Genomic DNA, 27,552 nt, shown 5'->3' with positions numbered 1-27,552 from the left:
AGAAAACTTTATCTCCAGACTTATTCTGTTGAGGTGTGGCTTCTATGCAGCACAATGCAGAGGAAGTGCACACCCTTGGCAATTAGGAAAATTTCATTTTTGTTCTTATTTCTTTGCTTCCCTTCAGCCCATTCTGTAGTAATTGTGTATTAAAAAATCTTTTCCTCTCTCAGAATTAGAAGATGTAGATACATGAAACTCTTTTAAAAACAACAACAGCAAAAACCTCCGACAACTAAAAATCACATTTACTTACCCCTCTGGTAACATTAGCTGAAGTCCTGCTAGAGTTAGTTTTAGAGTTAGTGTTTTTTGCTTTTAAGAAGAGGTTAAAAAGAAGGGAAGATGGGAACAAATGCTTTATGTAGGCAGGCTTGTTCCACCTGCTGCAGAAAGGAAACAAAATTAATTCCTCRTTATTTTTGTCAGGTATCTTTTTGTCTTTTACAGTGGGGGTGATATCATGTATTCCCTGTCCCCACCTGCTCCTAGCWGGAATTTAGCTATTTTCTAAGGCAGGACAGTAGAAGAAGGAAAAAAAAAAAAAGTTGTATGGTGGAGGGAGAAAACTGAAAAAGGGTTAGACACTGTAGACATTAGATACTCTAGATCCTAAGCGTTTTTCTGAAATTCAGCTGTGGCTGAAGCAGGTAAGATGCATGTGGCACTTGGGCTTCATCATGAGTCAAACTGGCCAGTTTCCACAGGCCAGTGTGACTTGCAGCTGCCCTGACTGAAAGCAGGAAATTGCATTTTTGCTATTTATAAACTGTGAGAGTGAAATAACTTGAATACTGTATGTCTCTGCAGTATCCCCATCTGAGAGGTTTTAACTATCTTAGAACTTCCAGGGGATTATTCTTCTAAAATCTTATACGGCCATTCTGATGATGCCAACTTATAACATGGTACAACATAACTGTTCCCCTGTCTTCCATTATATTAAAGTGGAGAAGATACCTTTTGGGTCACATACAAGAATACCTCAATACTATATATACAGTATATAATGCTGCAATATAAGTGTTGCTGTAATAAAGATGAGTGGGCCTGTTTCCACTGTAGACAAGACTGTTCTGCTAGCTAAAGGTTCGTAACACATATTGCTTCATGCTGCAAACAAGCATTAAATTTAGGCTGGCACTACAGTAATATATATATATTTACAGATCACATGCCTTGTAAAGGGGGTAGCTCATGGTGCAAGCAAGAGCCTGCATTCTGTAGAAGTACAGACTGTGTCTCTGTTCATTGCTGGTTCCAGATGAATCACCTATGAGAGTTTGCAGCGAAACACTAACTTGCTCAAGTGAGTTGTTCAAACAGATTACTGCTCGTAACATTTCCCCACGTAGAGCACTGTTAACCAGGGACTCTGGTGGTGTGCTGCTTGCCAGCTGCGAGAAAAATGCCGTTTCTACCAGTGTTGTGAAGTTCAGCTTTTCAGGGAAGGGAAATTCTCAAGGGGATGGGGAACAGCACTGCTGATGAGCACAGGCATAATAATAAAAAAAGGCACTAGTGATTGTACCAAGATAATGACAGGAAATAAAAAGATTTCAGGCACTGAACTGCAGAATTTAATCAAAACTGCTCTCTCAGAATGGCCTCCGAACTGAAAACTTGGTCTGGCATTTAGAAGCTTCTGAGATTCCTCCTGTCGCTGTCATATTCAGTAATCAACTCTACAAGCTGTGTAAGTCTCATGTACTTCCATCAACGATGCTTCTTCCATGACAACAGGAGGCTTATTAAGGCTGATTGATGTCTACAAGGCAGTTGGAAGAGGGACAGTGCTAAGCAGCAATTCTCTTCACAGAACATTATCTTAAGACTCCACCAAATACACAGCTGTATTTTGCAAAGCAAGTGAAGAGACTGATCTCCTTAAAACAGATGGGAGTATAAACAGACACATGCCCTAAATGGAACAAAACGGGAGAAAGGGAGGAAAAATATGMAGTTAAAAAACATTGTGTTTTGTGGCGCAAGAAGTACAAGCAACCCTTCCTAACAGCTGCATGGCTGAGAATACAGCCCACGAATGACAGCTGATCTAACCGGCACGCTGGATTTCTTTCCCAGATCGTGCCCACCAGCAAAAGTCCATGATCTCACTTCCATCTTCTGTTCTCCTCACTCTATAGAAACTCACATGAGAGAACACTAAAATGGTTGTCTACAGTTTTTCTTTTTTAGAGGAGGCCTAAATTCCCCCATCTGACAGCATTAGTTTATGACAGCATCCAGCTTCTAGCAGTATAGCCAAAAAGCAGAAAACGCCAGAAAACTTTGTGCCAAACGTTCTCAAACACTGCCTAGTAGAGCAATGAGGAGGGCCACCACACCGCAGTTGAGCATGCTTGATACACCTTTAAACCGGTTCAATCAAATTAGAGTCCGACAAGAACTGATCACCTCCCTTCACTTAAACATCTATTCTTTCTTAATAGAGTATCCTAGGCATTAAATTTCAGGCCTAGTGTTTTCAGGGATATACGGGTTATTTCCAARCCGAGCTATTACCAGTGAATGCGGTGACATTAATATGAGTAAATGCAGGAAAAAGGATGAAATAAAACATATCCTATTGAAGGAAATGAGAGCTCCTTAAGAAAGAAAAACACACATAGGAAAGACGTGGGCATATCAGGATACAAATGGGACACCGGGGAGTGCCGGATTCCACAAGCATGATGTTATTGAAGTGTTTGATACCAGAGTAAGCACCTGCAGATATGAATTACATCCTTGTTCAGAACACTAACATTGGAGTACTGACATCTCAGGAAGTGCTTATGTTATATTTCAAATCCCACTGCCAACTGCATAAATATCAAATAAATCAATCATAGATATAAAAGACATTATCTTAAGGACTTTAAAAAGCTGAACAAGCCACCTCTCTTCTAAATGCAGTGTCACCCTTAAATCATATGGGCTTTTTCTGTCAGTCACACCTGAACAGCAATAACATTAATGCTCCTCACCATCAGATATTAACTGCTTCAGCTCTGTACGTACAGATAAAGTTGGTATAAAAATGGTTAAAAACACTAATACTTCAATAGTTGTGTCACAGTGTTTTGTAGACTGGAAATACACTCCACTGCTGTCAAGAGGGTGGAGAACATCTCATTTTACACATGTAGAAACTGAGGCACAGATCTATGTAATGACTTCTCCAATATCAAAAGCTCTAGACCTTCATAAACAAAAGCAGCTCGGGACAAGGAATCCTCATAATGTTTGTTAATCACATACCCYGAAAATCGGGACTATTTGGAGAAGCTCTGCCTGTGCAGGACAGAAGACATGTTAGAAATACAATATTTCTATGATAGGCCATTGTGTCACATACAGATGTCAGGTTAAAAAAAAAAAAGAAAAAAAAAGGCTTGCTAAAATAGTCAGTCTCATTTTAAAGCCATTTTGTGGTTTAACTGAAAGAAAAGTGTTAACTTAAAGAAATCAGGTCTTAAGCTTCTTAAGYTACTGCTTAATAACTTAAAAAATTAAAAATGCTCAAATACTTAAATATAAAAACATAAAAAATACATATGGTAAAAATAATTCTAACTAACAATCTTTTGAGTTTTAATAACTTAAGATGTTACTAGTGTTAAGGAATTTACAATTTTAAAAACACTTTAAGAGTTTCAATTTAAGAGGTTCCCCATAAGTTCTTACTAGATTCATTTGTTATTTTTCTCGCTTGCCTTGGGAGTCTTAATTGCTATTGCTGCAAACACAGCTACCATCCATCTTAATCAAGCAGGGACTATTTGGCCATACCATTAAATCATCTGGTATAATCAGTTTTTAAAAGCTTGTTTTGCAGTGAAAAAAAAAAAAAAAGACTAAGAAAGGAAGCAAAAGTAAATAGATCTTTTTACTTTTTGTTAACAGCAGCAGGAAGATTAAATAACCATTGATTCCACTCTATATTCTCAGAGTTCAGGACTTGCAAGTAGAGGTGCTTTCTGATATTCCTACTGAGACATAGTAGGGAGGTATGCTGGAAAGGAGGATTTATAAACTGGAATGAATTTGTGAATTAAAGCAAAAGTAACAGCGGTAAAGTCTCAGTTTCATTGCTGGTAATAAAATTCTGAAGAACACAAGCTCTTCAAAACCAAGTTATTTCCAGTGACAATGGTTGCAGAACTATCCTCTTTAATAGATTGTTCAGGGAAATTCTGGACCAGTCTCATAGCTGATRAAGCTATGGGGGTAACTGAGCTTCCTTTTTATAAAAGTACCCCAAATTAAAACAAACAAACAAACAAAAACCCTGACAGGACTTGTCACTTACTGTGAAGATGGCATAATTCTTACAAACTAAATGTTCCATCTGCTGCCTTAGGGGAGAGGGAARGCACCGGGAACTGTCACTGTGACGAGTTGGTCCTGATGTCAACTTTGCCACGTTTGTTCTATGGCAGAAATTAAGCATCTAAGTAACTGGTTGCATCACGGTTCTGACATTAGGTCAAAGTGCTGATCTTACAAGGAGATTATTTGTCCTTCCCTGCTGGAATAGGGCAATATCAATTACATACCCTCATCTAGAACCCCTATTTTGTATTTCCATTGATTTCAATAAGTTTCAAAACAGTTTCTCTCCACCTACAGTATTGTATTATCTACTATATGCTGTTCATGTTATWGAATGAGTTCATAACCTGAAACTAGCAATAACTTACACAGTGTAATTACTATGTATTTAGTATGATTACATAATTTAAATACATTTTGGCAGAAATCTTTTACAATCTTGTGCCAATTTCCAGTCATCAATTTTAGTGCCAGTCCCTCAGCAGCTGGACCAGCTTAATGGTCTTTTTTGTTATGAACAGCAGAAGTCTGCCTTTGCTTTAAATTCAAATTAAAAAAATCACTCCCAAAACAAATAAGAAAAAAAAATTAGAAAGAGTAGATCTTAAATAGGAATACAGAATGCTTCTTTAAGGCTTGACTTCTCTTGAACTGCTTATGATTAGATGGTATCATAAAACTAAGATCAACTAAGTTTTTACTTGTTTCTGCTCTTCTAAGGACTGAAGACAAAGACTCCAGAGATAAATATCCTCTCTCTGTCCATCAAACAAGTGTGGGACAGTAGAACACACTTTCTCCACACGCCCACGGAACATGACTCTGCACCGCTGCATGGTGCTCCATTCTGTCTAATTCAGCTCCATGGTCCCTTCAAGCCACTCACCCAGCACTGGCGTGTCCTGCCCCACAGCACCTTTGTCCAGGGTGTTACTCTGGAAATATCTGGCTTTTAAGTTTTGTTACAGTAGTATCTATTTTCACTTTCAATGATGTAAGGCAATTGTGTGAACTAAAGATGAAGAATAATTCAAAACTTTTCTAATCCGTCTTATATCTTGAATATGCCTTTAAGTCCCTATTTTTTCTGTAAAACAGAACACGGAGCTTTTTTGAATTGCAGGCTTATCAGCTTTCAGACAACAGTTACAAAGAGTAAAAATGCCATTTTCTAAGAAGCCTGTTGACCTCTACTACTAAATTAATGATTATATTTCTCATTGTTCTGAAATTTTCATTTGATAAAGGATACAATGGCAAGCACCTCCATCTTGTATGTGGAACTATTCCTTAAAGAAGAGGCCACACTCTACTGTTCCAGCTCAGCCAGTGTTCATGTGGCTGCCATCCCATAAATCCACCCAAATCCCTCTATCCTCTGGTCTTCTCAGAGGTTCCTCTCATTTTAATCCTCAAACAAATAAATAAATGCAGTTTCCAAGGCARCTTTTGTAATTGTGATTTCATTAGCAGTACATACATAAAACAAACACACCTTTATGCAGCATTAACGTCAAAAATGAGCCATTCCATTACCAGTGTTCAGCTCACAAGATACAATAAGGGGAAAAAAAGTAATGACAAAAACAAAGAAGGTTCAAATTTCCTTAAAAAAGTCTAACCACCCCCCTTCCCTCTGTTCAGCTGCAATAAGGTGAAAGGCTAAATGTGGACAGAATGGTAATATGTAAGCGGTTTCTAAGCTTTCTGGTGGGAATACTTAACAACATAAATATGTTTCCCCTGGAGACCTTCCCCACCATTTGGTCCAATTTCTTACTCCAAGAACTGAACCAATTCATGATGTAATGCTCCAGGGAAAACATTCCTCTCGAAAAAGAGTATCTTCCTAGGGAGAAGTTTGAAGAAAACATCTTAATATTGTTTAAACAGCTTTTGGCACAGTCATACTAGTYGCACTGCATTCAATATCGAAAGCAGGCTAAAAATGTGGAAACGGAAAGTTTTAGGATTTAGTTTAAGACTTCTCCTTGACTACCACCCCAAGTCCCTAACCCTTASTGATCCGTAGTGGAATGAAAAAAAAAGAAACAATAAAAAAATCAAAATTCAGAAGCAGAGGTTTTCTTYGCCAACATGAGAGAAACTATTTAAGACTTTGTCTATTTTGGTATATCAGTATGAAAATTACATCGTTAATTCTGCCTACAGCCTTAYCATTTTCGATAACTCTTAGACAACAATGCAACTCCAAATGTGCTTAACTGCACAGCTCTGGCTTTGACTATGGGTCGTTGAGGTTCTGTTGAGAGGCAGCATGCCAGGCATTAGAGAGTCCTGGCAGCACTGCTTTGATTTGCTTAACTCATGATATCTTGTGTATGCAGAATTCTCTGGGTTACCAACTGCTTCATTTCCCCTCTCGGATCATCACATTGGGAATGAGCTTGGCAACTGGTGGCTGGCAAGAGCTGAAAACTGGTGCAATTAAGTAACAGGGAAGTACTGGAGCCCTGGGAAGGCTGCAGCAGGGTAGCAGAGGCAGCAGGACACCGCGTGGGGGCTCAGAAGCTTTAGCTGCCATAGCTGTTGTGAGAGGGGAGCAGGGCAAGAGATGCAATAGACAAATGTTTAAGTGTCACTTACGAAAGTTTATACTCCATGGATTATACTATGTAATACTTAGCATAAATGTACTACTACTTACTACTACTACAAAGATGACAAAGCTTTCTTTGCATAACATGGGTACTTAGGCTTTTCTTGAGAAGAAAGTAATTAAGCATCATTACTATTTGTACCTACACACTTTTCCTCCAACAATTTTACACAGATGAGAGTACTTAAAATGACAAAAATCATAGTTCAAACTTGAGTCCCCTTGCAACTCCCCCCCCCCTTTTTTTTTTTAATTAATGAATCTTATTTACTCCTAAAACTCAGCATTACTGACCTTCTGAACATGGAATTAAGTACATTGGTTTGTCCAAACATTCATTTGACATAGGCAGATTATTTATGACAGAGTGAAGCAAGTCTTCAGTAATGTCTTCAGTTTAACTCAGTTGATTTGTTGGATAGCAGAATTAAATTCTTATTTTTCACTCTGACGCTACAGTGCAAATGAATGAAAAACAAAATAAGCAAATAAATGGAAAAAAAAGAGCAAGAAGCACTTGGTTTGCGGAAAAGCACAAGACCATAYACAGACGACGCAGAAACTAAAAGCCTAAATATTCAATTCCTAATTTGGAGTTCATTTTACTACACTAATATGGCCTTCCAGGAAAAACTATTTGATTTTACAACTTCTCTCCAGATTTTAAGCTATTTCATTCATAATCTTTTACTATTTCATCATAATGTTTAGAAAAATATGAGGTTCATTTATTTGCTTTAAGAGCTTTATATTTTAATTGTTCAAAGCAATTTTTGTGTTGGGGTTGGCATTGTCAGAAACAGACGATTTGTTTGGGAGACTAAAGGCATCATATCYCTTTGATAATTTATAGTTTTAGTTCTTTGTGGATGCCGTATTCAAAGGCCTTTGGGCATAGGTGTCTCAATCAGAAGTTTTTAAAAATATGGTTGTTCAGGCCATAAAGCATGTTGCTCTGCAGGAATCGAGTTACAGCACAAGGTCTTCACCGAACTGCTTGGCAATACCAAAAACCAGCAGCAAAGCTGCACCACAGAAAGGGTATTTAAACAACTCTGGTGGAGCTGGAAGTCAGTCAGTAATAGGCTGCTGTCAAAAGGGTTTTCTCCTCGCTTGCTGGGTCCTGCATTCATAGAATTTTCAGTTTCTTGGTAGACCCAAAACTTTTAAAGCCTTGAGTCACAACTATTTATCACCCAGCAGGGAGTTACATAAAATGTATTTTTCTTCAGAGTGACTGTTCTCATAAGAAAAACTCGTTCGAAAAAGAGGAAAAAAGGAGACAATTAAGAATATTTTTTTAAACATACAATATATCCTTACTAACAGGATTCTTAAAACTAAATAATATGAACKGCAAAAATTAATGCCACCTGCAAGCTGTAAATATATGTATTATTTAATTTTTTTTCCCCAAGTATTTTCTTTGGCTGTTATATTCAGCTGAACAAGGCCTAAAAATTGTCAAACTAAATTCTTGTTTAAGAGTAGAGCTCTAACTACTGCCAGTTTGAGTGAAACACACATCCAGGTTTAGGGAATATGTTTTGTTTGTTTTGGCTGCAGCACAGGGTAGAACATTTTCCATCCCATCCGAATGCAGTCAAAAAGGTTTTGAAATATTGCACAATAAAAGCCATTCATTATATCTGTCTCCTCTCCCTTCCAAAAACAGAAATGGCTGACCAGTTCCAAATCTGTGCAGGGGGCAGGAAGATGGGAGTCAAAGGGTCGTTGGAAATAACCCAAGACTAACACCAGGTTTTTCGGGTTTGAGTTAGGGAATATGTTCCATGCCCTCATTCCCAGTGCACACAGGTTTTTCTTCCTCCCCCTACAAAGCTTGGTTAAAGTAGTTAACTGCTCTGTTATGCACAATTTACTGGACTTAATTACAAAACTAATACATTATCCTTCTTGTCTCTATGTTACAGTCACAACATCATTTTTTCTAGGGGGACACAGGAAAATTAAGACTTTACCTTACTTCAAACTAGAACATTTTGATTTGTACTGTTTATCTCCTAATTTTAAATACAGACAATTTGAAGGAATGCTCAACTACATTTAACAGCTTGTTATTGAACAGTTATTATWTCTATTGCTTACCTTCCTGCTAGCAGCTTGAAACATCAAATTTCTTTCACTGCCCACTCCTCCTCCTGTGTGCTTAAACTATAATTGACACAATTTAACTTTTTTTACGTTCAGTTCCTCATACATAGAAATGTAACAGTGCTTTTCTATTTGCTTCCTTGTGCATAGATCAGTTCACCACTAATATCCTTCCAGTTTTAAATGAACTATAAAAGTGCTAGAGAATTCAGAGGCAAGAGGAAGAAGAGCACAGGACATTTTAGCATGATTATCAAGACTAGATAAACATTAAATAGAGAAGTTGGTAACACTCTTGTATTCTAGCATCTCCTTCTATTGTCCGAATACTCAATTTCAAGTAGAGAAAAACTAGGTCAAGATTAGGCAACTGTTTAATTAACACTGGTTTTTAAAAAGTAYGGTTTATCAGTATAATAGAAAAGAAAAAAAGCGCACATACTATTCTCATTGTTTTCTTTTTCCTGCTTAGAATGACTGTCATATTGAGCCTTCAGTGATGGAGATTCCAGTTTCCCAAGGCAATGTATTCCAATGCTCAAATGTCTCTACTGCTGGCACTTTTAAAATGTCTATCAGAGATATTTTTCTCTCATTTTAACATATTATTTCTTGTTCCATTTGTGATGGAAATTAAGAACAGACTATTAGCCATGTCCCCCTAACAGCCTTCTACATAATTCAAGACTTGTCTCAAGCCTTATCTCCAGATTAAACCTAGTTACATCAACCTTCTTGCATCTTTGCAGGCTACAACCTCACCCACATTATGCCCTGTAATGGCTACTAACCCTTTTCAACCAAATTGTGACATAAGGCAAATCCAACTATTTTCCTTTGCCTGGGCCTAGCTCTATTATTTCTGATTTTACTTAAACTTCACATCTAAAGCACACTTAACCCATCCAGTCTTGAAACCTCTAAAGAAGAATGCTCTTCCATTGCTGCTGTTTTCAGTGCATTACATCYGCAACCTCAAAAAGAACAAGAACATTCTGGGCAGCATTTTAAAAACTAAGCCTTCTAGTATCACATATGCTAGTTTACTGTCTCTTCTTCCAAGGCATTCCTTTAGCTGACCTGAATATTCAATGTGCTATTCAGCATTTGAGGCCCCAAAAATCTCAGGTTACACTCACCGATAGATTTAATACAACAGCTAAGCCCTCAGATTCTCAGCTGCAATTGTAGATCTCTACTGTGTTTAAGAGAATGTTGTGCAATTTTCATATAGAAATTCATACCTAGAATGCAATGCATTAGCATTTCACCTTTCTAATATAGATTAATGCTTAGAAGCATGGCTCAATTACTGTTAAAATCTAGTTTTAATCATTTTGTTAGAAGTAGCAGCTATTATTAAACTCAAGTAGCTTTAAGTTTTATCCTCAGCTAGTATTTTTCCAATGAAGCTGTACACAATGATGTAGTTTTCCAAATAATCCAGGTTGGCCCATAAAACTCATGCCAGAATGCCCTCTGCTGGTGAGCCAACAGACTGCTACCCCAAGAAGATTTAATTTAACTGTTGCCCATTCTAAAGTTTTCACTGTGACACAAAAGCAAAACCCAACATAAAATCAAAACAACTGTTTAGATAACTTCAGTTATGTTTCTAAAGCAGCACAAGATGAACAGCATTTAATTAGCGAAGTTCCTCTCAGGTTGCTTTAGGATTTCTTGTCCTGGGAAAAACTGATGATACCTGCAAAGAGAAATAAAACATGCAAAAAACCGAAAATGTTCTGTTTCTTTTAGGCTTTATAAAAGCAACTAAATACAGAAAATACTTTATTCTACATCAATAATGGTAAAAACAAGGTCACAGTAGAGATCTTATTCAACATAAAGCTCTGCTGAAAGCGGGCACAGGTATTTCACTACGGCTAAAACTGAACATCATAAGGAGTGAAAGTAATGCCAAATGTTTAAGTTGATCATCTATAGTCGTCGTTTTTATTACATTTTTGAAATTAGAGAAGTAAAAATGTAGGATGACAGGTGAACTACCAAGTCTTATGCCCTATATTTAATACATAGGCACTGAATATTAAAATATACATCATACAATAAAGTTATATACAATAAATATTTAGAAACTTTTTTGAAATGAGTAAGCATAGTTTAGTAAATCTGATATAAAATTTAGCCCATCTTTATATGAATTCCACTCTAGTCASTGCCTGTAATGGAACTTTGATTTACTGCTAATTTATTGCTCTGAAAACACACCACACTATRAAAACACAAAAGGTGAAGATGCAGATTAGAATAAAGAGGTGCTACCAAAAYTCAGTTCACCATAAGACAGGAAGTTTTATCCTCTTGACTACGTCAGCACGGTCTACTAAACAAATTCTCCAAGTCAAGCTAATTCCTTCTCACAGTTCCRATTAGCAAGCATTTTAGAGTCATCAAGATAAGAAAGGGCAAATTTAAGTTATTACGAAAATTAATAAGGAAATAGGATATTACAGGATATTACATATTTCTTCCACTTACACCATTACATAGAGACTATTTCTAATAGCACTTAGGTTAGAAAATATCTATGTTAAAATACTGACCATTTTTTTTTTTAAAGAGGTAGGTGAAGATTTGTTAAATGTCAGACTGATTTTCAAGAGATATTTCTACTTCACCATATGGTTCTTGGTTACTTCTGTCGTTCCTGTTTCCTAGATCTGCTATGCTCCTTTTCTGGGGTTGAGCCCAATTTCTTTTTTCTGCAGGTGTGAATACACCCATGCTTCTCCTCCTCTGCCTTTTGCAAGAACCATCATCAAGATGCCCAGAGTTATTGTTTTCCTTTCCTTGTGCTGAAAATTTGATGAGGTTTTCTTCTCTATGGTGAACTTTCTCAGATTCTTTAAGAACAGATACACTTGCTCTTCTCCTAATTTTGCAACAGGAAGCTAAAAGTTGAGGTCTCACTTGGATCTCATCAGGTACTTGAATCCATGCAAGTCCTTCAGTTTCTGCATCTTTATGTAGTCTCATGCTGCGTCTCACCCTCCTTTTCCCATCACTAGCATCACTCATTCTAAAAGACTCCAAGGAATCATTTTTCAGCTGAGCAGCAGATAGGACTTCTTCCACATTAAAAGAAGAAACTGAAAACTTGTTTCCAATTGCTTCAAAATCTAAGTCTTTAATGTTAGAAATGCACGCAGTACTATTTCTTCCTTTTCTTGATGGTTTTCCTCTTGAGCAGTCTTTTGGTGAACACTCCATTCTTTGGGCATCCTTATGTACACCAGTGTTCTGAGGTTCCAGGAATTCTAGTCTTGCTAGTGGCTCTTCCTTATTTAGGAAGTTTCCTTGTAATTTCTTGTTTTCTGTTAAGGAATTAATTTCTGCTTCTTCTATACATGCAAACTCTTGACCTTGCTGGATGTAATCAGACGTATCAAATATACACTTTGCTTCGGGTACAACACTATTGGGAAACTGGGAGAAAGAAAAAAAAAATTCTAATTACTGGTGAAAGGTAATGGTTTGAAATAGCTGATAATTGGACTGCTACTACTACTTGTTTTCCTCAGCACTCCAATCATTCTTCTCTCTGCACGCCCTCTTCCTGTCCCCCAGGAAAAAAAAAAAAAAAATCTGTACATTAGAAGCAACCTAATGGTGTATCCTTATAACGATCAGTTACCTGGTAATCAGTGCTTGAAACAGGCTCTGGATCACCTGAAGTCTGAAACAGTGCGTCTCTGGAGCTGCTGGCTTCCACAGCATCCAGGTCCTTAGAGCTTGGACATGTATGAATCGTATCTATGTTTTCCYCTTTCATTCTTTCAACCACTTTCTGTTGACCATCCTCATAAGTATTCCTGGATTTGAAATCATCTAAAAGTCATTTGAATTAGAATAAACGCAGGATTACTTGACTCTACTTGCAAACATACAAAAATCATTTCTAGAATATTACTAAAACCTTTGCAGTAAGTTACTCATATAAAAGTAATCTTCTAAACAGTAATTTCAGATAACTAGCATTAACAAAACCTACCTAAAAAGATACTGCACATTAATCACCTATTCACGCCCAACATACCAGCTTTAAAGAAAAAGAAAATGTCAGACCCCAGTCACATCGCAGGTAAATTCAGTCTAGCTGTCAGCTTTATACTGGAGTTCCATAAGAGCTGAATTTCTCTAGTCTGAAATTATGACATATTAGATCATTTGGTCTCTGCTTTTACTAATCATTCCTCCATCTTTGCACTCAAGAAGCCATTAAATGTCAAAAAACCCCAACAACCAACAAAAATGTAGGGGCCTCTACCTATACACAGTACACAGCAAGTATCAATAGTTTTATACATAGTAGAGTGAAATAAAAAAAGTAGTAGAAGTAATAAGGAAAAACAGGACTAAGAAACATTACCTGGAAAAACTGCATTTGTCYTATGATTGCCTTGCATTTGTCTTGGTGTGTTTGGAGATGAGGCAAAATAGAAAACTTCTGGAATTTCAGGGATTGGGCTCAGGAAAGGTTTCTTAGAAGCCTTTTCTCTCTCCCCATATAAAGATTCTTTTACCTTTTTCTTTCTTCTTCTTTTTCCATAGCTTGTACGTTTTACTCTCTGAAGAAAYTGGGAAGATTGAATAGAGTGCAATGCAGTTACAATGATCCTTTGCAATATTTAACACCCTACTAAACTAATTGTAGAAGATATTTGGATAGAGAAACGAAGAGAGTATTTACAAATTGCAGTAGGCTGCCACTTACTGGTGTCTTCTCAGCAGTAGATACAGTTTTGCTCTTTTGTCTTTGAAATTTGTTCTTTCTTGGATTTTTAACACTGTTAGTATTCTTGGCACTTGTGGCTTTTGAGATGCTAGAATCTGTCTCTTCAGGAACGGTGCCATACTGTTAAGGAACAAATATTTTAAATTGTTTGCATATGTGCATTTGTGTGCGTGTGCACGTGCACACACGCACACACACACACGCTTTATAAAAATATAAAATAAAGCCAAAAAGCCAGAAGAATCACATTGCAGTTAATCTCAAAGCCAGAAATTAAGACTTATAATCTCTACATACACAGTACAATACAGGTCTATTTGTAAACAAGGCTATTCTAATGAGAAAATAGTAAATATTCATCTTGCTATTTCCTTCAGAGAAGATAGGTTGCTTTTTTCTGGTACTACCTCTCCCCCCCTACCCCTAATAGTTCTAGAACACATCACTACAGCAAGTTAAAATAAAAAACAAACCAAACACAAACAAAAACACTTATAGAATTGCTGTACAGTAAGTTCTAAATACCTAAATCTCAAGGAATTTTTTTTCTTTTTTGGTTTAAGAATAGAAACAAATTTTTAAGTCTTGTCTTTTTCACATTTCCRTAAGTGAATCTCAATGTCATTCACTCTTTTATGAACGAAAGGCCATGAAAAAGCTACCATATAAAGTTTAGAGAACACTATATGGGAGAGTTCCTAGAAAATTCAATAGAAAAGTAACTTTAAGTATTAGTCTTCAACCAAAGCTTTTTTGTTTTGGTTTGTTTTTTTTAGGGGTGGGAGGTGAGCTTTTTTGTTTGTTTGTTTTCTGTAATCGGAAAAGCACTTTTGGTCAAATACAACTTTTCCTTAAGACTGTTARTTACACCAATGGAATGTATTTCTATACATCTGGCTCTACCCTATTTGAAGATGTTAAAAAATTCTAATAAATATTAAGAGATATAAAGAACACTGAATTCTAAGAAATGAAATTAAACATCACTATAGAAACTTACCTTTCTTTTTGTACAGGATCGAGTTATTCTTGTTAAAGATCTGTCAGTTTCTGATAAAGAAAATATTGATTCAGTTTTAGCACACAATAAATCACATTTTGAGGAGTCTATCCAAATTCTTATCATCAGGCACAGTATGTTTAATTATCTTAGCCTTGATTAAGTAACGCACATAAAGGACTATCAAAGAGATATAAAGCCTGAAAGTTTTCCTTATAAAATAAAGAAGAATATCTCTAGGATTTCCTGTCCTTTCCCTTTTCTTTATTGTTTTGCTCGCTACTTCAAGAACATCAAAACTTCAGTAACAAAATCAGGATAGTAATCCCAGTTATTCAAAATTTTAAATGAATTTAAGGAACATCTATAACTTAATATTATTTAACTATGACATTCCCTAGAGTCTGTCATATTCAACTTTACACCAGGGAACTGATCTTGTACCTCTCCTAGTAGTGCTGAGATGTATGCACGTTTTAGTAAAAGCTGTAAGTGAAATTTTAAAGTTCTGAACCTGAATTCAAGATGATAAAAGCTTTCATATTCTTTCACATCATATCCCTCCTGTTCAGTTTATAAAAGACTGAATTCAGTGCTCTGTTAAGAAAAAAGTATTCCACTAACATGCAAGCAGCAAGTCAAGTTAGACCAACCATTACSACAGGAAAATGCTAAAGATCAAATAACACCCATTTAAACTACACAGTGAACAAACACTGCAGTTACAGCAAAGAACTATATGAGAAAGCAARAATATTTAAATGTTAGCATCAAGTTTTAATACATCTCATATATATGAACTATATAAGATCTGTGGCATCTCTCCATTTTCAGATATGGAACAATGCATGACTCAAAGATGAAATTAAGGACAGAATATTATTCTATGTTACCTTCCTTATTTTCAGCAGATAAAAAACCTTCCGCAGMAACATAATCCTCCATTATCTCCTGAAGAGGCCTGGGGCACTCCTTTAAGATGACCAATAAAAGTTAAAGTTTAGTTTACTACCAATATACTATTATCTGAAATACACTAAAAAACACTTTGACTATAAGAGTTTGGAACAGCCATATAACATGTGTTGTCGTAAAGGATGATGCAACTTGCTTTCTGCAAGTAGGCACATAAGCCAAGGGAAGAACTTCAATATACTACCRGTTTTAAACCCAGCTTTACAAGCAGAATGCTATTCAGGATTGATACAGCAAAGGRAAAAACAAGAGTTCTTAACATGTCATTTTAAAAGCATCAAGCAGTCTGTATTTTAATATTTTGGCAACTTCTTTTCAAAAATCAAACAGTTTGGAAATAATTAAACATTCTAGGAGACTGTAAGAAACTGTTTTTATACCTTAAACAAGTTTTCATCACTGCAGTCAAAGTTTGGTTGAGATAATGGGTCTTCCGTCAGACTTGACCCTGTAAATGGACTGTTGCTTTGCAATCCTGGATAACGGGCTGGTGTTGCTCCTTTGTGCAATGGAGTGTTTGCAGGCAAAGTTTTGTCAAATATTTCTGGACTTAGATCTTCTCCAAAAGAAACTTTTTTCTTCTTTCGCTTTTCTGAGCCACATTGTTCAGTCTCCTCTATTTTAAAAGCATATATTGACCGCTTAGTGAACTTAAAATACAACTTTCAATTCACAGGCCTCCCCAGGGCTCTTAACTCCCAACTAAACAGCAAAATACAGCCCTTATCTCCCTTTGTAACCTTATCTTCTGCATCACAATGCAAGTTATCATGCAAGGGCTAATCACAAAGGAGTTATATGGCTCATATGCACATCATTCTTCAGACAGTGTACACAGCAAAGCCCTATGAATCTATRAAATAGAGCATCTATTCACAGAAAAACAGAATCTGACCTGCTTGAAGTAATTCATAGATGTTTGTGGCACTGCTGACGTGAAGAGACTCACCACTTCTTCTGTCAACAGGACTGTCTAATACCTATCAGGTTTAAGTGATAATTGGCTGTTACGCATCTATTCAATACCATCATTCAATACTATCTATTCAATATATTCAAATATTGGCATTGTTTAAATCAAAACTGAAGTTGTTTTAAGTAACATTTAAGAATCACTCCCATCATTTAACAAACCTATTTGTTTTCTAAAAAATAGAAAAATAGAAAAAATAGAATACAACATACACGTATAACTTCTTGTAATATGAAAGCTTTTAATATTAGCAAACAGCAGACAAAACCTCCTGTTATCTATCTTTCTGAAGCATGATTTTATCATTAGTCAATAGCTTTAGCCATGATTCAACTTTGAGCAGTTCAGCAATGACCAAGGAAGCACATCACTAGCATTAATATCTACGTTCAAGTCTGTCAACCAACCTTCRTGCCGCCATCCATTATTTGCTTTACTGGTGTCTTCTTCAATACAGATTGAAGACAGGACCCGCTCTGTATATGTTTCTTGGATAAAACATTTCCTCTTTGTACCGGTGTGACAGGCGCTTTGGTTTCATCATATGTTTCCAGACTCAGTTCTTCTGCAAAACTAACTTTCTTTCTAGTTAGATCTGATGTAACATTATTTCTGTCTTCTTTAGTGACATACTCAGGACTGAAATCTTCAGAATAAGCAAACAGATGTGATAATTAAAGACTGAAGTAAAATTCAGAAAATTTCATTCCAGCAACATAAATTATAAATATACATCTCAGTTGATAGACTGGCTGCATCAATATCACCCAGTATTTCACTCTTCTAAATTACAAAAGTCATTCTTCTCAAAATTTCTGTTGCTACTGTTCATCATCTCCTTCATATTTCAGAAATTTATACAACGTGCAAAGGTAAAAAGAGTATTACTTGAAGAGATTTTGCATAAAGATTTGTATCTCACCCATGTTAGGCATGAAAAATATTATAYTGTGCAACTACACTTCCCTAGTTGTCTAGCTAACAAAATTAAGAGAAACATAAAGCCATTATTTGCAGTCTGTGTTTACTTTTGGGCTTGCTTTTTGTATCAGAATTGGAAAAGGGCTTGCATGCTGAAGAACTTGCCCCATCCTCACCCCAAACTCGCCTATAAAAATCTTCTAATAAAGACTGTTTTCTCTCTCCGAGAACCTGCCCCTCAATAAAACACCCATTTAGTGCTGTACTGTACTAAAAGAGGAGCTATGATTTCAGCTTTAAACTAGGAGATGAGCTTTCTCTGCAGCACCACTTGAACAGATCATAATTTACAATATTTTGTTTTTGCTACCACTTAACCCAGTCAGCCTTTAGGCAAAAGTCTCATCAAGTTTCTACTGCATTACAAATCATTGGACAAGAMGAAAGATACTCTATTTTTATTTTAGTTTCTGATAAAAGTGTAACAAAAATTACAATAGTGATGAATCCTCTTCCAACAGCTTGTTTCTAAGAAATCTATATTTAGAACAGCTACCAATAAAAAAACCAACAGAATTTTGTTGCTCACAAATGTGCTTCTGTACTAAAGGAAGAACTTTTGAGCAGAAAATAACTTACAAGAGCTTGCCTCCTGGAAAGCATCAGGCGCCTGTGAGAGCCCAGGGGAGCCAATCTTCCCTTCATTTTCTTGCACTGATGTAAAAGATTTTTGAAAAGCACATATTTTGTCCTTTAATGATCCAGCATTTTGATGATTAAAAGGACTAGTCTGGAAACAAAATTAAACTTCATGAAATTTCTTTTGCCAGCATATCTTTGTTACTTTGCATTTATATTTTAGCATAACAAGCTCTAAGAAGCAAGTTTTGTCTTTAATCTGGTTACTGCTTCAGTTGCATTGTAAAAATATAGAAAAAAAGAGATTAGATCAAGAAGTATAACTTAAAAATAAGTTATTTATGCTAGTCTGTATGCAGTCTGTAATCAAAACAAAATCTATCACAAAACCAAATTAGTCACTATTTTAAAGTGCCTAAGAGAATCCAACAAAATGAGGTCATGCTTATTTCTTATGTTGTCTGTCTTTAACTTCTCCTCCTGTCAGTATGTACTATCTTTATATATATATGTAAATATGCATATATATGAAGAATTACATATTGTTTCCAAGGGGAATAAACTGATACATTAGATATCTGCAAAAGATTCTCACCTGTGCAAAGAGTTCTTTCTGCCTACTCGTTCTCTGTTGGGCGAGGTATCGAATAAGTGTGTTATTTTCTGGGGACCCTCGCACGCCGATTGTTGATCTTCGTCTAAACTTTGACAAAGTTGGAGACTGCTCTGAAACCAGCACAGGAGAGAAAAAATAAATACTATGAAAATGTACATGTTAAAACATCTATAGCTTTAAATGGTAGGGRAAAAAAAAAAGATTAAAATTATTTTTAAAAAAATATTGTTTTAGAAGAAGAGTTTACACTTTCTGGAAACATCCAGCTCAGGAAACCTTTATTTTCTATGCTATTTTTCAACAAAGTCCTTAAAAGCAGATTCCAGAACTTTTCTTCACTAATATAAAAATAAGAAATTAGATCTTTACTTTTCTCTACAAACAGGAAATCAGAACATTCCTTTTCTATCCACACACAAAAAAAGAACACTCCAGAACATGGTTAAACGGTATTTCAGGTGAGGAGCTCTGTCTTTCCCCATTTCAGAGGCTCATTAAGGTGCTGTCAATAACATTTGCAGAATTAGTCTTATTACTTCACTGAGAAGCACACTGGCACAAAATTGGATAGAAAAAAAAAGTTTAAATGGAGAATTAAAGCAATATTACATCAATGTTATATYCTTAGACATTTCAAATTCCACCGGACACAGTCCTGAACTTTATCATGATCTAATTTTGAAGCTGATCCCATACTGAGAAGCCACTGGACCAGATGACCTCCAGGGTTCTATCCCAGAAGCACAGCCTTCATCATTCACCCCAGCCTTACCTACAGATTGTTTAGTGAATGATTCTGGGGTAATCCCAAATTCAGCAATTGTTGCAGTTGCAAAATCAATAGGCTTTCTCCTCCTCAGTTGCTCTGATTTTCCACAGTCATATTTTTCTTCTGCTTTATCTCTATCAGGTATCCAGGAGCTTTCATTCCTCAAAGACATAGGTCTCCTTTCTGAAAAACTGTCCTTATYGCTCAAAGGCAAGGTAGATTCACCAAATGTAACTCTATTTAGTGTATCAAAAAAGCATTCTGTGAGCTGACAGTTAACAGCATCCTTGCAGTTGAGGTATGATTCTTTCTGCAAGTCTTTACTGTACTTCAGCATGGGTCTTTCCAATGTCACTTGATTTTTATCACTATAATTCTCCTTCTCAGATGCCAATGTGATTTTGCATTCAGTCACTTTGCAGATCTTCTGGTCTTGATCAGAGAAACGGGCCTCTTCCTTTTCTTCCACACTTCTACTCATATTTTCTTTAACTTCCAGAACAGTATTTATATGTTTACATTGCCTGGGCATTGTTAACAACGTACTCTAAGACTGCAGAGATATTTAATCAGTCTCTGTCCTCCTGTAATCGCAGCTCCCTACCAAAAGGAAAATGAGATTAAGCAGATATTTGGTATGAGTGATTTTTTGCAAACTTTGATCAAACCTAGTAATTCCCTGGAGTAATTKTCTAGGGCAAGGCAGGTAGCAGTGTGAATAAAAAGGAGAAAAAGTGTTATCCCTAGAACTCTACACTGAAAGAACATGTAGGGCTGGGGCTAAACAGAGCAATGAACTCTAGGGTAGACCTGCAAAAGTGTTACACAATAAGAAAATACAAGGTTGTGTAAATCTAAATCTTACATTAATGCARAATACATTAAGTAGTTTCTTCTGTGATTATAACTTTGCTCCAAGAACTGTTACAACAGGTATCAGCACTTTGAGATTAACTCTGCAACGTTTAAACAATAACATATTTTGCATTCAGTTCTCAAGATTTAAAAGCTAAGCACACGGGGTTCAGRAAAGTCAAACTTTAACTTCATAAAAATGTTTTCTCTGTATCTTGCCATAGACTAACCAAAGTTGTTAAATAACGCGTGCATATATATACTATTTTTTTTTTGAAGTGATCACTGATGCTTGCATCCATCCGGACAGGGGCACGGGACGCTGCTCCTCAGGCGAGGAGAGCACCAACACGCAGCAAAGACGCAGCCTTTGGCCACGCACCCCCTCCCAGGCCCCGCTCCCCTCGGGCGGCCCTCCCCCAGGCGTGGGGGGCTTCCCTCCCCAAGCCCGCAGCCCCTCGCACCACCTTCCCGCGGCCCACACCTGCCCCCCGCGGCGCCCCCCKCTCCCGCACGAGCCCTCGCCGCTGCCCCCCATCCCCTACGCCGCCCAAGCACCACCGCGCCCCAGCTTCACCCCCGCCACGCCGCGAAACGCCCTCACGAGCCTCGCTCGCGCCCGCCGCCCGCATTCAAATCCGACCGCAGCACTGCGGATCCCTCCGCGCACTTTTCCCACTCTCRCCTCCCTCTCAGCAGCCGTCACGGCTGGAGCTGCAGGAGGCGGGGGCGGTTCGACGGAGCCCGGCCCCGCCCCGCTCCCCGCCCCTCACGCCGCCGGGCCCCGCGGGCCGGAGGGACTCTTTACTTGCCTGCGGCGCGGAGGCATCACGAGCCGGCACCTCACGCGGTGAGGCGGCCGGTCAGTAACGGCCGTTTGATGACGGCCGTTTGAACAACCGCCGCCCACATGACAGTCCCCACCAATCAGGTCCGCTCCCAGCCGCATGCAAATGAAGGCGGCTCGCTCCTCCCCTGATTGGCTGGGAGCAGGGCTCCTCCCGCCCGCCCCGCGCGCCCCGCCGCCCGAGCGGCCGCTCCGGCGGGGCGGCTCCCGCGGCGGCGCCGATTGGCTGCGGCCGCCGTCGCTCCGCGGGCGCTGCCTGCCGGGAGCGGCCGCCGCCGCCGCAGCATGAGGCGGGTCACGCTCTTCGTTAACGGCAGCCCCCGGAACGGGAAGGTGAGGGGGGCGGCGGGGGGCCCTGCCGCTCCCCGCGGGCCGGGGATGGGGGCAGGAGCCGCGCCGGACTCTTCCTCTCCCGGCGAGGCCCCCGGCGGAGGCGCCGCTTTGAGCCGCCGGGGCCCGCGCCGCGCCTGCACGAGCCGTTTCCCCGCAGGTCGTGGCGGTGTACGGGACGCTCTCGGACCTGCTCTCCGTGGCTAGCAGCAAGCTGGGAATCAAAGCGACCAGCGTTTACAACGGGAAGGGCGGCCTCATCGACGACATCGCCTTGATCAGGTGAGGCTCGCCCGGCGAAAGCTGTGGGGTGAGGGCCGAGGCGTTAGGACCCGGCTAGTCCCCAGGCCTGACTCACGACCAGGGTTGTCCATCCAAGCTCCTCATCCTTTCCGACGGCCGCAGAGGCTCCTCCTGCCGCAGGGTCATTCCAGCGGCGTTTGATGCCGTTGAACGCACCCAGGGCTGGGCCCAGGCACAGTGCCCTGTACCAGGAGCATCCCCCTGCTCGAGCCTTGCACAAGTCCCTCTTTTTGTTAAACTGAGGGGATAGCAGCAGATGAGGCTTTCAGATGAGGTTTTAAAGCTGTACCGTTGCATTAAATTCATAAAGTTAATTCCTAGAGCGTGTGTGYGTGAGACAACTATTGCATAAAGTTCAACGAGCTACGTAAAAGAAGTGATTCCTACCAGGTTTGCACAGGTGTGTGTCAGGAACAGCTCTCTTGAACTTGAGAGTATTAAGCTGTGCTGGAACCTGTAAGATTAAGATAAAAATCAGGTACTGAACTTCTAAGTAATGTCAACTTATTATTAATAACCTGGTAAGCTAAATAGGAGAGAAATTGTACTGTCACTTGCGTAAAGGAACAAAAAATATAGTTAATGATTTTAACCACCCCCCACCCCCTTCCCTTACAGAGATGATGATGTTTTGTTTGTCTGCGAAGGGGAACCATTCATTGGTAAGTGTATGTAATTCCCATGTTTAATGTTTTGCTCAATGGAAGGARTTTTGGTTTTGTTTTGTTTTACTGTAAATATAAAACTTATTTTCAGATACCTTTCAGTAAAGAGTTTTACCATATGGAAGATTCAAGCGTATTCTTCTAATAGTTACTGTGTTCTTGCTTGTGTAGATCCTCAGACCGATGCGAGATCTCATGAAGAACTAACAGGATCCCACACAGACTGGCTAACCCTCAATGTTGGAGGCCGATACTTCACAACTACACGGTAAAAGTCCATCTAGTTTGGCTTCATGCTGACAGGACTTCAATAAAGTACTTTGTCTAAATCACTTTARTGCTGTGGATGTTGGAATGAGTGTCAGGTACAACCATCCCTACCYGCAAGCTGCCAGGGGGAGAGAATACACTCTAACCAACGAGTGTGTCTCTTGATCAAATGTTCTATTTGAAAAATAAAACTGTGCTGCCTTTCTTTTCTAGGAGCACTTTGGTGAATAAAGAACCTGACAGTATGTTGGCTCATATGTTTAARGATAAAGGTTAGTATATTGGAATAAACTTTTAACCTAGGAATTAGCAAAGGTACTATCAAGGTAAAACTCTGGTAATGTGTGTTTTAGCTATGTAGAGTAGAAGAAAGAGACTTTCAAGTGTTTTTGTTCGTTTTCTCCCTGCTTTTACTCTCCTTCCTTTAACAAAATGCCCTTTAACGTGAAATGTTTGTTATTTTAATCCAGGACCCTGTAGTAGTCACAGTTTGAAGCAAATGCTCTTCCATTAACACAAATTTAATTATACATATGCTTTATGGAAACAGATGCTTGGGGAAATAAGCAGGATCATAGAGGAGCATTCCTAATTGACCGCAGTCCAGAGTATTTTGAGCCAATCCTGAACTATTTGCGTCATGGACAGCTCATTGTAAATGATGGCATTAATTTGCTAGGTAGGTATTACCTGTATGACTCCTAAATTGTTATGCTGCAGAAGTCAAGCTTCGCTTCTAGATAAAACCAGTGGGACTTGTGTATGTTCATGTAAAGATTTGGTGCACTCGATTCTCAGTTCAATTCCATGTTTGGTTTAATGAAGATATACTGGTTAAATCTATTTATCCTGAGAGCTTTAAAAATTCTCCATATTGCATTACTGTGTGGCTGTAATACTGGATTTGCTGTCTTTAACCTGCTGCTGCTACTGGAAATATCCCTTCTGAGTTATTATTTCCCTTTAGCTAAAAACAAGCTAACCTTACCCAATTACATCTAATATGATATATGTGGTTGACAGTTTTATTAGCGTATGCAGTTCTTAGAGACCCCTTAAGCCCCAGCAAGTGATCTRTTCATCTTTGAGTATAGCTAAAATGTAGAGTTAAAAGAATAGGTGAAAARCTGGTGAATTCATCATTCTGCAAGGATGAATAACCTCAAGTTACTGGCATGTTCTTGGCATGACTGTACAGTGTCTCCTCCAGTAAGGAAGAACACTGATGCTATTCAAGGTCTGCTTGTTGAGAATAATGAATGCTGCTTTCTTTCATTAGGTGTTTTGGAAGAAGCCAGATTTTTTGGTATCGATTCATTGATCGAACATCTAGAAATAGCTATTAAGGTAACATATGTATCTATAAAGATGTTTTTGTATGTGACTGTCCACGTCCTGTTCTTYCAGGCAATGCATGTTTTTAATCCTGTCCTTTAAACAACTCTCTCAATAGAATTCGCAGCCAGCTGAGGATCATTCTCCTATATCGCGAAAGGAGTTTGTCCGATTCCTGCTGGCAACGCCAACCAAGTCGGAGCTGCGATGTCAGGTGCGAAAATGCAGACTTTCGTTTGCCCTATAATATTGGGGTTCAATGGTGATACACCTTGCCAGCACTGTGTGTCAAAAAGCTCCATGGAATTCAAGCCATGTGTGTGCTTTGGCCTCTGTATTTTTTTTATAGGGTCTCAATTTTAGTGGAGCGGATCTTTCCCGCTTAGACCTTCGATACATAAACTTCAAGATGGCAAACCTAAGCCGCTGCAACCTGGCCCATGCCAACTTGTGCTGCGCAAATCTGGAAAGAGCGGACCTCTCTGGCTCGGTGCTTGATGTAAGAGATGTGTCTCGGGCTGCCCTTTCTTTATTCAAGGGAATAGGAATCGGAACAAATAGAAGAACTAGAAACGTGCTATGCTTTTCTATTTTCTTGAATCATGCTAGTCTGATGTATTCAAAAGCTTTTTTGGCCAAAAAGAAATAGAAATGAAGCTTAAAAAAAGCATTGGGAGAGAACTACTTACCAAGATGGAGAAGTAATAGTATAGCGAGTAGTTATACTGTCCCCGAGACTGTTTTGTGCTTTAGTGGGATTCACTGCATGAAAAGAAATGAAGACTGTAAACTGATCTCTGGTATTGTTAATCCTTGCATTTTTCCAAGTGTCAGTGGTACATCTGTCTCTYACCAGTGCGCAAACCTCCAGGGGGTAAAGATGCTGTGTTCCAATGCAGAAGGAGCATCTCTAAAAGGGTGCAATTTTGAAGATCCGTCAGGCCTTAAAGCTAATTTGGAAGGTAAGAAGTCTTGGTCTATCTGCTACTGTGTGGAAACTGAACAGGTCTTTTTTTAAATAACACAAACTTGCATGGCCTGTGAAAGATTTGGCCGTGGCTTGTGCAGTCTGTATCTTCATGAGAAGATGCCACAAATAAGGGATTGAGTACGTGACTGTACAGTCATTAAATCCCARGTTTGACCCTGAGCTGTATGAATTCGCATGGGTCTGAACAAGTATCACTGGAGTGATGGAGTTTGACTGTTCTTTCTTGTAAAACCACTCTTTGTGTATTTTAGGGGCTAACCTGAAAGGTGTTGACATGGAAGGCAGTCAAATGACAGGAATCAATCTCAGAGTTGCAACGCTGAAAAATGCAAAGCTGAAAAACTGTAATCTCAGAGGAGCAACTTTGGCAGGAACTGATTTGGAAGTGAGTAATGGGAGAATCTTACCTGACTGCTAGCATGTCACAGCACTGTCTCTGTTACAGCAGAACACTCTGGCTTGTTTTGCAAGCTGTTTACATGGCAGTTCCTCCTCAAGTATTAAAGAAGTATTCAGAGTAATAACTGCTGAGACTGTGAAGAGGCAGCTTCTTTGAGGCCCTTTTTCAGCATGCAGTAGTAACTCCTGTAAGGTAATTTGTTATGAAAAGTGCTCAGTTTAATAACTTAAAAATAAGTCMAGCTGATACTGTGAAAAGCAGTTCCTGTCTTTGGAGAAATAACAAACTTGAGTAGAGTGAGAGACCTCAAGAGATCGYAATTAATGGTAGTGTTCATGGCTTCTGTAAGTTCTGGGTATACTTCAACTAATAYGTATTTTTTTCTTTTACCCTTTAGAATTGTGATCTGTCGGGTTGTGACCTACAAGAAGCTAATTTGAGGGGATCTAATGTAAAAGGAGCTATCTTTGAAGAGATGCTGACACCTTTGCACATGTCTCAGAGCGTCAGATAGGGAAGAGAACTTGCTCTAGAGGAAGCAATCAAAACACTTACTGGGACTTTTTTCACCTGCTCTCCTTATTAAGTTAGAAGCAATGTTTCTTGGACAAATTTGCATTAGTGCCTAAGTACACTCTTCTCTGATCACTTTTGGGGGAGGGAGCTTTTATTTAAGAGAGAAATAGATACTGTTTCTACCTTTGTGAATAGAGTGAGGATGAGGAAGTGGGCTGGTTTTAGAACCAGAATGTGTGGCTTTTTTTTTTTTTTTTTTTTTTAGATTCATTATTTAGCATTGCCTCACTTTGGAATGCATTTTAATTTATAAAGCACAATATATGCAATTCTATTTATTAAATCTGTAGCTGCAATATGAATAGAAAATGTTATTCATGTATAGTAGCAAAAAAGTTGAGGTTTACAGTTAGATTAGTTTATCTACAGTAGGTTTCTTCATTCATGCACAGTGTATTAAATGACAGATGTGGTTGTCCACAGGACACTTTCAGGTACTCTTTTCTTTTGGGGTGAAACCATAGTTAACTGTAGTCATAGGTAATGTTTCAGCTTGTAATAGTTTAGGTAAAGAACAGCTCTCTGTCATGTTCTAAAATACCCAGTGGAAGTCCCTTCTGCTGTAGAGATTACTTTAAAAAAAAAAAAAAAAAAAAAAAAAAAAAAAAAAGACACTTCACATACACAGCAGTTTTAGTTATAACTAGAACAACTCTGTTCCAAAATCAGATGGCTTTTTTTAATCCTTTTCAAGTTAGTGTGGAATTGCATTCTCACAGCTGGTGAGAAAAATGCTCTTGCTTTCCTGTATCCTCTCCACTCCTAAGCTTGAGCACCTGTAGCCTTTTTGCTCTCAGYGGGCACTGAAATGTAGATGGAGAAATGCAGTGCAGTGTCTCCAAGAGCAGCTGCGAGATGAGCTGTGTGAGCTGCACTGCAGAGCAGCGCTCAGCGTCAGGGTAGGAGCTCGCATCTAACACACCTCTGGCTTCAGACACAATCAAAAAGCACAGGAAGATACTATACCAAAAACGGTTTGTCAAGTTCTCTTACCTCAGATGCTTATCAAAGTAGCCCAAAGTGGAAACTAACCTTGAATCTAAGGAAATACAGCTGTTCCTGGAAGTTAAGAACAAATGTATCCGAACCCTTGCAGCCTGTGACACTGCGAGCAGTGCTTTGAATTTCACAGCTACTGCAGGGACTTGCCTTTGATTGTTGCAGGGGGAATTTACTGCCCTCCGGACAGAAGTTGTGTTGTCTCCATAGTAACTATGAAAATGCTGCTTTGCTGTTTATCTAGAAACATTAGTTA

General features: G+C 38.6%; 2 protein-coding genes across 2 annotated transcripts; one reads left to right on the top strand and one right to left on the bottom strand.

Moving 5' to 3' along the window:
* Positions 1-10,851: 10,851 nt before the first annotated feature.
* On the bottom strand, positions 10,852-20,309 carry CDCA2 (cell division cycle associated 2). The gene is made up of 12 exons (XM_026042694.1): positions 19,729-20,309; positions 18,936-19,066; positions 18,341-18,491; positions 17,188-17,426; positions 16,703-16,787; positions 16,188-16,423; positions 15,726-15,804; positions 14,833-14,882; positions 13,812-13,952; positions 13,467-13,674; positions 12,732-12,925; positions 10,852-12,523 (listed from the first exon to the last, which is right to left on the bottom strand). Exons 1-12 carry the CDS (start codon positions 20,255-20,257, stop codon positions 11,675-11,677), a joined length of 2,892 nt encoding a protein of 963 aa, XP_025898479.1. The 5' UTR covers positions 20,258-20,309; the 3' UTR covers positions 10,852-11,674.
* A 1,386-nt stretch (positions 20,310-21,695) lies between these two features.
* On the top strand, positions 21,696-26,839 carry KCTD9 (potassium channel tetramerization domain containing 9). Its single transcript, XM_026043522.1, has 12 exons — positions 21,696-21,760; positions 21,918-22,039; positions 22,679-22,722; positions 22,897-22,993; positions 23,209-23,267; positions 23,546-23,674; positions 24,275-24,342; positions 24,449-24,544; positions 24,680-24,829; positions 25,187-25,292; positions 25,573-25,706; positions 26,119-26,839. The coding sequence occupies exons 1-12, from the start codon at positions 21,713-21,715 to the stop codon at positions 26,233-26,235; spliced, it is 1,170 nt and encodes a 389-aa protein (XP_025899307.1). The 5' UTR covers positions 21,696-21,712; the 3' UTR covers positions 26,236-26,839.
* The last annotated feature ends 713 nt before the right edge of the window (positions 26,840-27,552 follow it).

The sequence above is a fragment of the Nothoprocta perdicaria genome, unplaced genomic scaffold (assembly GCF_003342845.1).
Source record: "Nothoprocta perdicaria isolate Ctin4 unplaced genomic scaffold, notPer1 scaffold_103, whole genome shotgun sequence".
NCBI lineage: Eukaryota > Metazoa > Chordata > Aves > Tinamiformes > Tinamidae > Nothoprocta > Nothoprocta perdicaria.
Note: the sequence above shows the minus strand (reverse complement) of the source record. Positions and strands in the feature narration are given on the sequence as shown.